The 11,415-nt window shown below is 55.7% G+C and overlaps 2 protein-coding genes across 3 annotated transcripts; one reads left to right on the top strand and one right to left on the bottom strand.

Annotated features, from left to right (window-relative positions):
* Positions 1 to 565: 565 nt before the first annotated feature.
* On the bottom strand, positions 566 to 4,291 carry C9H1orf50 (chromosome 9 C1orf50 homolog). The gene is made up of 4 exons (XM_015882400.3): positions 4,133 to 4,291; positions 3,544 to 3,630; positions 2,364 to 2,495; positions 566 to 1,670 (listed from the first exon to the last, which is right to left on the bottom strand). The coding sequence occupies exons 1-4, from the start codon at positions 4,271 to 4,273 to the stop codon at positions 1,488 to 1,490; spliced, it is 543 nt and encodes a 180-aa protein (XP_015737886.2). The 5' UTR covers positions 4,274 to 4,291; the 3' UTR covers positions 566 to 1,487.
* Positions 4,292 to 4,337: 46 nt separating this feature from the next.
* P3H1 (prolyl 3-hydroxylase 1) lies at positions 4,338 to 10,361 on the top strand. 2 transcript variants are annotated; one of them, XR_014931789.1, is made up of 15 exons: positions 4,338 to 4,849; positions 5,339 to 5,491; positions 5,595 to 5,784; positions 6,243 to 6,374; positions 7,193 to 7,332; positions 7,478 to 7,567; positions 7,684 to 7,736; positions 8,016 to 8,172; positions 8,270 to 8,397; positions 8,471 to 8,566; positions 8,640 to 8,790; positions 9,053 to 9,170; positions 9,358 to 9,433; positions 9,580 to 9,720; positions 9,815 to 10,361. XR_014931789.1 is itself a non-coding variant. In XM_015882391.3 (15 exons), exons 1-15 carry the CDS (start codon positions 4,406 to 4,408, stop codon positions 9,956 to 9,958), a joined length of 2,178 nt encoding a protein of 725 aa, XP_015737877.2. In that variant the 5' UTR covers positions 4,338 to 4,405; the 3' UTR covers positions 9,959 to 10,361. The 2 variants fall into 2 exon arrangements, 1 of the variants encoding a protein (XP_015737877.2); XM_015882391.3 differs by having other exon boundaries at positions 8,051 to 8,172.
* Positions 10,362 to 11,415: the final 1,054 nt, after the last annotated feature.

Raw genomic sequence — 11,415 nt, 5'->3', positions numbered from 1 at the left:
GCCTGTGCGGCCGGTTGGGTTGGAGGGGTGATAAGGCCGCTATGTGGGTCACCAGCAGGGTTAGTTAGAGCCCAGGCCTCTCCCAGCCGCTATTTGGTGCCTTGTTCCTAATGCAACTCCCACCCTATGGACCCAAAACTGCATTAAGGGCAGGCTAAGCCAAGAAGAGGCAGCCAATAGGCCAGAGGCACTTAGGGACCCCCCATAAGCTTTGAGACCCCTCCATAAGCTTTAATAGAGACCCCCCATAAGCTTTATCAGGGACCCCTCCATTAGCTTTATTAGAGACCCCTCCATAAGCTTTATCAGGGACCCCCCCATAAGCTTTAATAGAGACCCCTCCATTAGCTTTAATAGAGGCCCTTCCATAAGCTTTGTGAGGGACCCCACACATAAGAAACCACAAGCAGAGGCAGCAGCCATCACCCCACTCCTTTGTACATCAGCTTACAGTTCTTAATGATGGGAAACAGATAAAACTGGGGCAGGAACACCTTCCTCCCAGAGAAGCATAAATCACAGTTCTCCGATGTTGCTGTAATTAGCACTACAGCCCATGCAGTAATTAACTTTCTCCCTTTCAGATTTAATAACATGCAGTAAAATAAGACCTGGGGTGATAACACATGCAGGGGGTGGAAGCACCCTATCAAATGAGGCACTTGTGACATGATAAGGAATTAATTATAGCCTGGCCTAATAATAACAACACATTGCTTTTAATTTGCCCAGTGCTCTGAGTGAGGGAGGGTGCGCTGGGAAAAGCTTCTTCCTAAATCCTACAATGACTCTGAGAAGATTTCGGTCAGCCAGAGTGAAGCTCCGCAGGATGGGGCTGGGCTGATGGCAGCGCTGTAACAAAAGCCTTGTGGGCAGATAAGATGCAGATGAGCTGAGGGAGAATCCAGGGCTGCAGCATCCCATCTTCAGGTCTCAAGCCAGGCACCAAAACCCCTTCTTCTGCTGCAGGGCATGGGTCAGGAGGAGAACTACTTGGTCTAAGGTGAACAAATCCACATTAGAAAGGGAAGAAGGAACAACAGACCTCCTTGCATGCAATTGTGACAGTTCTTCCCATGCCACGGGGCTTCCTAAATATATGTGCTATAATGAGGGCCAAAACCCACACCTGAAATCACTACCTGCCACACACAGCCCCAGTGAGGTATATACCAGAGCCAGATGGGTAGGACATATTTTATACACTATCAATCTGCCCCAAGTCCTTTTGAAATTACTCCATCTGATATCATCTGCCTCTTGCTACAGCTTGGCATAAGTCAAAGAAATAAGCTACTTGATTACTAGAAAATCCAGTAAGACTGAATTCAGAATTAGTCTTATTAAAGCAAAGAGCAAGTACTGGCAGCATCAGCATTTTCATTTCTTGGTCTCTTTCCTTGCCCTGCCTTTGGCAGCGCTCAGGTACTGCCTGTCCTCAGGCATTAGCTCTGTTCAGAGGTCCTGTATGGCCACCGCACTTTGCATCACTTGGTAAGGCCCTGGAAGTTGGGTTCTGTACACGGGGGCAGCGCTGCCTGCCGGCTCAGCAGCTTCTCCAAGATGTTTATTTCAGCATCTCGTCGCTCAATGTCCTCAAAAGGCGTCCAGGACATGTCGTGTTGGAGCTTATAGGCACCGAGAAACTCATGGGGGCTGGTCCCCCACTCCTGGAAGAGAAAGGACAGACATGCATTGCTATCAGGTTTCCCTTGGAACCAGACTGTGCTGATAGTCTCAGCCCCCCTGCCCAGGCTGGTGTGCCCCACCACCTTCAAGATAATCCCAGCTACACAGATGTCCCACTTTCTAACCTAAAACTAGGATTAACTACCCTGAGTCTAAGACCAGTTAAGGCACAGTACAGTGCTGCTGACACAGGGAGATCTGGGGACACAGTATCACCCTGCAGAGCTCCTCCACCTTGCTTGTTGCTATGTCCTCTGAAGTCTTCACCCCGTGCATTAATAAATAGGTGACCTGCAAGAAAGACACCTCCAACACTAACTCAAGAGCAGAGTCATCCCCACTTCCCATAGTAACAAAACACTAAGCTGCAAACCCCTGGGCTAAAGCACCTGAGAAAACTGCTGCCAAAAACCACAGCAGACAGGGCAGGCCCAGGGCACGATTGCATTTTGCTGCTTTCAGAAACAGAATGGCAGAGAATTAATTGAGGTCTACCTGTCAAAGATGTTGCCCACCTTAAACCAGCAGACAACTCAGATCAAGAAACCCAACTGAGTGCAGGTGTGTGAATGGCTCCATCAAGCCAGTGCTTTTGTCTGAGTTCCAGAAGTGCCCAAGTACAATAAATTAGGTCTTTTCCCTTCCCTGCTTCCCAAGAGGCTGCCACCACACACCTTAGGAGACAGCATGGAGAAGTACTTTTGGCCACTCTCCCTCCTATACAAGTAGTAAACGTTTCCTGGTTTCTTCACTAAGTTGCAGGCCACGTGGTGCAGGTCAGCATCCCTGTTAGCATCTTCCAAGACCTAAAAACACATTTAAAATAACCACATTTCAATTATAACCAATTACTTCTTATAACTTCCAAACACTTACTGCATCTCAGCCAGAGCCCACCAAGCTCTGCTCTCCCAGCACAACTCTTCATCCCAACACCTGCCCCACAGAGCAGATGCTTTTCAAAGAGCCCTTTATTTCCTTCAAGTTTCCTCTGCTGAACTGCACTCTGGGACTCCTGTACCCCTCCACAGAGGTACAGGTACCTCCAAACAGCAGCAAACTGTTCACAACCCCAGGTTCATCTCTGCCCCAGGCCCCACCATGGGCTGGAGTCATTCCTTGTCTTCACACACAATCAGACCCTGGGAATCTCCCTACTGAAGTAAACTGGGGAAGGCACAGCAAGCACAGAGGAACTCAGCTCCCCAGCTGCAGCTCTTAATGACCACATGACATAATTGGCTCGATGACAGTGGACCAGCTGCAGTAACCAGTAGGTCCTTTCTCTCTCCATAACTTGTTTTCGGTTCTATGATCACACACGTAGGGATGAAGACAAAGTGGAAGAGGACAGATGAGCACTGCTGGGTTGCCAGCCAGGATCAACTGCTTTGGCAACTGAGTTGAGACAAACTCAAAAGCTGAGACACACCCAAACCTCAGAGCAAAGCTCGTCTTTTCCCAAGGGCTTGGATTCACCTCAGAGTGACCATCCAGAGTCACAGTGTCACCCTGCTGCACCAGCTCCTCCTGGGAGCACACCGTACAGTGACAGGAGCTTTCTGTCACGGTCATAACTGACATCCCAGCTGCTGTGGGCTGACCATCAGCTCCCATCCCTCCTTTGAAAGGACTCAGTGCACATGACAGAAGTCCACCCTGATATGCAGAGTAAAGCAAAGCTCCCAAAACATCCCCCAGTTGACACCAAACAGCAAACCCTGGCTGTCATCCCTCTGAATCTTCTCTACTTGGCTTCAGGCAACGATTCACAACCAGCCCACAAATGCCTAACAGCCAAGTAAAAGCAAACCTTTATCCTCGTTTCCTTCCTGCCACTGGATGCATCCTCACCTTCCGAGCCTGCTCCTGCAAGCACCGGATCTGCTCAGCAATGACAGTCAGCTTGTTGCAGGCGTTGGCTCGAACAAATTCATCTGCCTGCAAGAGACAGAGGGGTTAGCGAGGATGAGGCAGCCAGGGCCCTATGGCCATTTCCACACTGGGGAAGCAATGGTAGTAACTTTACATTAAAGGAGGTGTAATATGAGCTGCACAGGGAGCTCTGAGCCCGCAGCACTCTGTGCATGGTGGGGGGACACCACAGCACCCCCAGACAGAGGGGTACACAGATTGACAGAATTATCAAGGTTGGAAAAGACCTAGAAGATCATCTAGTCCAACCATTCCCAATACTTCCAGGCTAAATCATATTCCTCAGCACCACACCCAAGGGGGTGGCATAACACACAGATGGGGGGGGGGCACAGCGGGCAGGACATGGGTGGGCCAAAAAGGAGCGGGGTGCACTGAGAGAAGGCAGGAGGATCCACGGGTGTTCGGAGGGGCGGCAGGAGGACACACAGTGAGGGGAAGCCTCGGTGTCCGCAAGGCCTCAGCTCCAGCACAGCCGCTTCTCGAGGGGCCCGTGCCCGGCCCTCACCTGCTGCACCTGCCGGGCCAGCGCCACCAAGTCCCCCGGGTCGCCGACACGGGCGGCCCGCCCGGCGCTGCCTTCCACCAAGGCCAACGCCAGGCCCGCATTACCACCACCACCATCCTCCTCCCTTCCTACAGCCGCCATAACCGGCTCACCCCCAACATCCGCTCGAGGCGGAACTTCGGGGCGTGGCCATGGCGGGGGGCGTGGGGAACGGGGGCGTGGTTATGGGGAGGGGTCGTGTCCTGCCCCGTAGCCGTGCCCGCACGCTGCGCTATGGCGCTGCTGCTGCTGCTGCTGCCGCTGTTGGTGTGCGCTGCGGGACCGCCCGGCCCGCTGGGCCCATCGGAACCCCCCGAGCCCCCGCTGCCCGTCGAGCCCCCGGACGCTCTTTTCGCTGCCGGAGCCGAGGCGTACGCTCGGGGGGACTGGCCCGCCGTGGTGCTGCACATGGAGCGGGCGCTGCGGGCCCGAGCCGCTATCCGAGCTCGGTCGGTTCGGTGCCGCCTGCGCTGCGCCAATGGCACCGCGGTGGTTCCGACCGATGGGCTGGAGCCGGTTCTCCGCGATCTGCTGTTCTTCCGAGGGCTGCTGCGGCGCGCCGCCTGTATCCGGGGCTGCGGGCCCAGCCAGCCGTCCCGGTACCGGCTGGGAGAGGAGCTGGAGCGAGAGTTCCGCAAGCGGAGCCCGTACAACTACCTGCAGGTCGCCTACTTCAAGGTACGGCCCCGAAGGAGATGAGATCCCAGGGAGGGGCGGGGGGAGCGGGGTCCGGGAGGGGTCCGGAGCTGCGATCCGACCGCAGCGGAACCCGCGAGTGGAGGGGCGGGCGGGGAGGGGGCGGGCAGCGGGATGGGAGTGATGCTGGGGGACATGGAGGCGGCCCCGGGCCCTCCTCCCATCCCTCCCCTGCTCCCCCCGCAGTGCCACGTCGGGGCCTGGCTGGGGCCTGCCGCACCCGGGCCGGGAGGGGGCGGGGGGAGAAGCCATCCATACCCCTGCACATGATCAGTACTTGGACCCCCATACACGGCACTGGACCCCCACTCCCGGTACTGGGATCCCACACTTCATATCGGGACCCCCACACCCAGTACTGACCCAGTATGGGGGCTGGGGGGAAACATACACGCTCAGGGTAGCCCTCTGTATCTGGAGGAGTCCATAGAGCTGGGGTCCCTCACCCCCCCCCCCACTACCCTTCCCCAGATCAATAAGGTGGCAAATGCCGTGGCTGCAGCCCACACCTTCTTCGTGGCCAACCCTGAGCATGTAGAGATGAAGCAGAACCTGGAGTACTATCAAATGATGGCAGGCGTCAAGGAGTCCGACTTTGCTGACCTGGAGGCCAGACCCCACATGGTGGGTGCTTCATCCTCATGTTGGGTTTTACCCCAATACCTGCCCGGGGCTGGGTATGGTGGGGGGCAGCTCCCTGCTCACAGCTCTGCCTGGCTCCCTGCAGACAGAGTTCCGCCTGGGGGTCAGGTTCTACAGCGAGGAGCAGCCTGCAGCTGCTGTCCTGCACCTGGAGAAGGCACTGGAGGAATATTTTGTGGCAGACACTGAGTGCCGTGCTCTCTGTGAGGGTCCCTATGACTATGAAGGCTACAACTACCTGGAGTACAACGCAGACCTGTTCCAGGCCATGACAGGTGGGAGCGCCTGTGTAATGCATTGAGTGAGGGGTTGGGACCAGAATTCCCTATGGGGTGAGCACAGCTTTTATCCAAGCCCTGACTGTGCTGCCTGGAGCTGTGGGTGCCCCATCCTTGGAGGTGTCCAAGGCCACGAATGGGACCCTAGTGAAGAGCAACCATCCCACAGCTGGGGGTTTGATCATTAAAATCCCCTCCGATCTAAGCCATTCTGTGATCCACATAGGTTTCTCTATGGGTCTCCCAGGACCCCTCCCCATTTCCAGAGGGATGTGGAGAAGGGCTCACTAAGGCACAGTGCTGGGAGGCTGAGACTGACAGGAGGAACACCCTCCTTTATGGGACCATCCCTGGGGGTCTCCAGTGCTGCAGGCTGGTGGTTGGAGCGGGGACCCTGCAATGTCTCATTCACTTTGATGACCCCAAGCAGTGACATGGGATTTTTTCTCCACCAGATCACTACATGCAGGTGCTGAGCTGCAAACAGGGCTGTGTCACAGAGCTCGCCTTGCAGCCTGGCCGCGAGAAGCCCCTGGAGGATTTCCTGCCCTCACATTTCAACTACTTGCAGTTTGCCTACTACAACAGTAAGCAGCTCATTGCTTCATCCTCCAATGGCCAGGACTCCTGGCACTGCTCACATCAACACCGGTATCGTGCTTTGGGCATAAAGGCTCATGGACAGCAGTGTGACTTAGGAGAGCTGTTTTGCTGCCCTCTGAGCCTCCATGCTGCTTAAATACCACATTCCTATGCAGTTTCACTACAGCCTAGAGAGGCATTTTCTTTTCCTGCCAGCTTTCTGCCTCACATCCAAACAAAAGAGGCACTCTGCCCCTCCAGGAGCTCTTGTTATAACCCAGGCAAACGAATATTTTCTATTTTTGTTCTCCTTGTTAGAAAAAAAAATGGAACTATTTCTTTGCAAATTTCCCCAGAGGGATTAAAAAACAAACAAACAGCCAAAGCTGAACTCCGAGAAGATTGAAAGGATGAAATACTGTAAGATGAAAGTAGGTCAGAGTGTTATAGTGGCTGGAAATTGCAGGTTAGCATGGAAATAGATGGGTGTTACTGTCTGGAAATAGGCTCTAAGATATATTTTCCAAGCATGAAAACTCCTCAGCCAGTGGCACTGATTGCTGCTGGGGTGGGTGAGCACCTCACAGTATTAATTTCCCTTTGTGTCAGCAGTTATCTTTGCTTCAGAGTATCTGTCCCTGCTTAAAGGGAGGCCCTTTGTAGATCTGAGCTTTCTCTGTTGTTTCTCCCCTTCATCCCCATTGACTCTGTCCCCTATCAAATTCACATCATCCTCCCCATAAGTGGATTGTGCCTGTGCCAGAGCTGGGCACCAACAAGGCAGGGAGAAGATGTGCTCTAATGGTTCTGTTTCTCTTTCCAGATGGGAATTATGAAAAAGCTATTGAATGTGCCAAAACATACTTGCTTTTCTTCCCAAACGATGAGGTGATGAACCAGAATTTGGCCTATTACACTGCTGTGCTGGGGGAAGACCTGGCCAGGCCCATTGAGCCCCGAAAGGTGGGTGACCACTGGGACAAGCCAGCACAGGATGGATTCTGTCCTTTCAGGGTTCTGAGCCCTAGCAGAGGTTTTGTGGGCTGATCTGGGTTGGGTTGCAATGCAGACAGATCTGCCCTGACCCACTGCCCTGCCCCTCACCCAGGAGATCCAGGCGTACCGCCAGCGAAGCCTCATGGAGAAGGAGCTGCTCTTCTTCAGCTACGACGTGTTTGGGATCCCATTTGTGGACCCGGTGAGTGGCACCGCACTGAGACTGGTGGCAGCTGGAGGGACATGTCCGCAGGAACGGGGATGTGGTATCAGAGGTGGGTCCTCATCCAGCTACTGATGCTGTCCTTGTGGCTGCAGGACACGTGGACACCCGAAGAGGTGATACCAAAGAGGCTGCGAGAGAAACAAAAGTGAGTGTTTGTCCAGCTGCCATTGCGGGGGGGCAGCCAATGGGGGCACCTCTCTGCTTTCCTTGGGCTCAAGACAGCAATTGCAGAGGGAATTCTTTGATGCTGGGGCTGGGAGAGGCTGCTGGAGGGCAGAGCTTGGTCCTTGGATCACCCCAAGCTGCTCGGGGTAGGGGGTGAGGACTGCGCTGAGATGACGCCTTCACACCTCGGGCTTTGTCAGCAGCCCTAAGACACAACTTGTCCTTGCCTTGGCATGCCTTCTTCCCGACTTGGGGACAGTGGGGCAGTGGAGCTGATGGCCACTGTGTGCCCAGGGTGGAACGGGAGACAGCAGCGCGTATCTCAGAGGAGATCGGCAACCTGATGAAGGAGATTGAGACACTGGTGGAGGAGAAGGCAAAGGAGTCTGCAGAAATGAGCAAGTTCATCCGAGAAGGTGCGGGGAGCTCCAGGTCCCGGTGCCAACCTGAAGTCCCTCAGCACTGCCCCCAGTCCCATCCCTATTCCCTCCTGATCCCAATCCTGTGCTGCAGGTGGCCCTTTGTTGTACGAGGGAGCCAGCGTCACCATGAACTCCAAAAGCCTGAATGGGTCCCAGCGTGTTGTGGTGGATGGAGTCCTCTCAGCTGAGGAGTGCCGGGAGCTGCAGAGACTCACCAACGTGAGCACGGGGATGCTCAAGGGTCAGGGATGCCTCAGAAATCAGGTGGGATAATGTTGGCTGGGCTTTGCAGGCAGCAGCCTCAGCAGGGGATGGCTATCGTGGGAAGACGTCGCCTCACACCCCCAGTGAGACCTTCTATGGCGTCACCGTCCTGAAGGCCCTCAAGGTTAGTGTGGCTGAGGGTGCCTGGGGCTGCTGCCCTGCTGCAGCTGAGCCCATGTTCTGTCTGTCCCCTGCAGCTGGGCCAGGAGGGCAAGGTGCCCCTGCAGAGCGCCCACCTCTACTACAACGTGACCGAGAAGGTGCGGCACATGATGGAGTCCTACTTCCGCCTGGAGGTCCCACTCCATTTCTCCTACTCACACCTGGTGTGCCGCACAGCCATCGATGGTGAGCATGAACCCAAACGACTGCTCTGCAAAGGGATGCAAAGCCCCTTCGCCCCCTGCCCAGCGCCCTTTATGAGAAGGAATTGCTCCTAATATGCAGCCTGAACCTCCCCTGGTGTAACTTGAGGCCATCTCTTGTCCTGTTGCTGTTACCTGGGAGCAGTGGCCAACCCCACCTGATCCCAACATCCACACACACTTGGGGACAGACCCTGTTCCTGTACATACAGAGCACAGATGCACAACCTCTTGTTCCACCCTAGAGAAGCAAGAAGGCCGGAGCGACAACAGCCACGAGGTGCATGTGGACAACTGCATCCTCAATGCAGAAGCCCTGGTGTGTGTAAAGGAGCCACCAGCCTACACCTACCGGGATTACAGGTACTGAGGTGTCTGTGGGGCTGAGCTGCCCTTCCTGAGGCTGTTAAGCTTTGCAGTCCCCAGGTGAGAAGCTGGGCAGAAGGGCAGCCCAGCTCCAGCTCTCCTGCCTTGGTCCCTTGCTGTGTTTGTGGTCAGGGTTTGGGTGGCTGAGCTGCCTGGAGTGATGGGTGTCACCTTATTTCTTTAGTGCCATCCTCTACCTCAATGGGGACTTTGAAGGGGGAGCTTTCTACTTCACGGAGCTGGATGCCAAGACACAGACTGTAAGTAGCTGGGCTTCACGCACAGCCCGCTGCCAAGCCTCACTCCATCCATGGGGAAAGTGCTTTGTGCCAGTGCAAGGGGTGAACGTGGTTTTGGAGCTGGCTCCCCCTGTGTCCCTATGGTGCAGCAGGGTCTCTTCTCACAGGCAGAGGTGCAGCCCCAGTGTGGCCGTGCCGTGGGCTTCTCCTCTGGCTCAGAGAACCCCCATGGGGTGAAGGCTGTGACCAAAGGCCAACGCTGTGCCATCGCCCTCTGGTTCACCCTGGACCCACGGCACAGCGAGCGGGTAAGCACCTCACCCTGCTCCATGGGCAGCAGGAGGGTTTTGGGGTCTGCCCTTTGTGGAAGGGGAAGGGGGTGATGTGAACTCTGTCCCACAGGAGCGCGTGCAGGCGGACGATTTGGTGAAGATGCTTTTCAGGACGCAAGAGGTGGATTTGATGCAAGAGACAAGCACAGAGCAGGAGCCAACGGCTGCTACCAGCACTGCTGGCTTACATGCAGCAGGGAAGGATGAACTGTGATAACCCTCATGCAGGGTCCCAGCCCTGTCAGGGCCAGCACCACCAGCTTCATGCCATTTGGGACATAACTGCAGCCATGAGGCTTTGGCTGCTCAGCCCTGGGCTGCAGGCTGGGCCCTACTTTGTGGCATGGAGAGCTCCGTGGCTCCCAGCCTTGCTGTGGAGCTGCCACCAACCTCAAGATACACAGCCAGACTTTGGGAATGGATGAGGGTGAGGAACGTGGGGAAAAGGGAGGGATGTTTTTTAGAGTTGAGGACCCAGTGCCATGGTAGCAGCGTGGGGCTGGGAGGGCTGGAGCCACACTACATGTGCCTTTCTGCTTTGTTTGAGCCCGCTCCCCACCACGGCTATTTAAGTGCCTTCTGCAGAGGACTGGTGAATAAAGGCGTCTTTTCCAGAAGCCCAGCTGTGGGTGCATCCTTGCAGCCATCCTCATGCCCAGGGGAGGGCAGCAGCCCCGCACTGCTGGCAGTGGAAGCACTGGCACTGCATATCTATCAATGTGTACGTACAGGGCTGTGGTTTTCTGCCCAGCAGTGCTGGTGATGGGGCACAGCAGGGAGCAGAGCTCACTGTCCCATGGCAAAAGCCTGGTTGCACAGCCTCCAGGCTTTGTCTGCAGGTGCCTTAGGGCTCCTGCACCCAGGATGTGGAGGTGTGACCCCTACATTAGCCCCACAGCATCCCCCAAGAGGGACTTCAGTTTGGGGCAAAAAGGACCTGGGGGCAGTGGGGGCAGCTCACCCTGCTATGACACCCACCACCCTGACCAGGAGCTCTGCCCTCTCCCTGAACAAGAAGGACATTGAGCAGCAGCCAAACAGGGCAGCGAATTGTCCCCACACCATTACCATAACCATCTGGGGAATGCAAGCACACGCTCTGAAACGCCGCCTGCAAAACGCCCTGCACGAACAGGCAGAGGGGCCGGCAGGGTCAGTGCCCAGCACAGGGATGGCAGCAGCGGGAGGATGGCTTATTCCCTGTGGGTTCCCTGCTCACACCCTGGTGCAGGAGCTGCTGTCCCCCAAGTGTGGAGCTCAGCCAGGGGCAGGCAGCCGGCCCCCAGCTGCACTGAGCGTGAGCTGACTGCAGATGAGATGGTGGTTAACGATTGCCAGGGCAGCCAGCCACGCAGCAGGGCAGTGCTTGGGGCAGCTACCGGCTCCCTGCACCCATTGAGCAGCCACCAAGGGCTCCATGTCACCAAGGGCTCCATACCACTGATGGCTCCATGCCACCAAGGGCTTTGCACAAATGAGAGCTCCATGTCACCGTGAGCTCTCTGCCACCAAGAGCTCTCTTCTGCCAAGAGTTCCATGCCAACACTCTGTGCCACCAAAGGTTTCATGTCACCAATGGCTCCATACCACTGAGGGTTCCATGTCACCAAGGGATTCATGTCACCAAGACCTCCATACCACCAAGAACTCCATACCATCAAGAGCTCCATG

Source organism: Coturnix japonica, chromosome 9, assembly GCF_054131305.1.
Source record: "Coturnix japonica strain WE chromosome 9, WE-NBRP24, whole genome shotgun sequence".
NCBI lineage: Eukaryota > Metazoa > Chordata > Aves > Galliformes > Phasianidae > Coturnix > Coturnix japonica.
Note: the sequence above shows the minus strand (reverse complement) of the source record. Positions and strands in the feature narration are given on the sequence as shown.

Coding starts and splice junctions, on each gene's coding strand:
- C9H1orf50 (XM_015882400.3), bottom strand. CDS start 4,273: ATGGCGGCTGTAGGAAGGGAGGAGGATGGTGGTGGTGGTAATGCGGGC. Junction 3,631..4,132: donor TGGCCCGGCAGGTGCAGCAG/GTGAGGGCCGGG, acceptor TGTCTCTTGCAG/GCAGATGAATTTGTTCGAGC. Junction 2,496..3,543: donor TGCAGGAGCAGGCTCGGAAG/GTGAGGATGCAT, acceptor ATGTGTTTTTAG/GTCTTGGAAGATGCTAACAG.
- P3H1 (XM_015882391.3), top strand. CDS start 4,406: ATGGCGCTGCTGCTGCTGCTGCTGCCGCTGTTGGTGTGCGCTGCGGGA. Junction 5,492..5,594: donor TGGAGGCCAGACCCCACATG/GTGGGTGCTTCA, acceptor GGCTCCCTGCAG/ACAGAGTTCCGCCTGGGGGT. Junction 9,721..9,814: donor ACCCACGGCACAGCGAGCGG/GTAAGCACCTCA, acceptor TCTGTCCCACAG/GAGCGCGTGCAGGCGGACGA.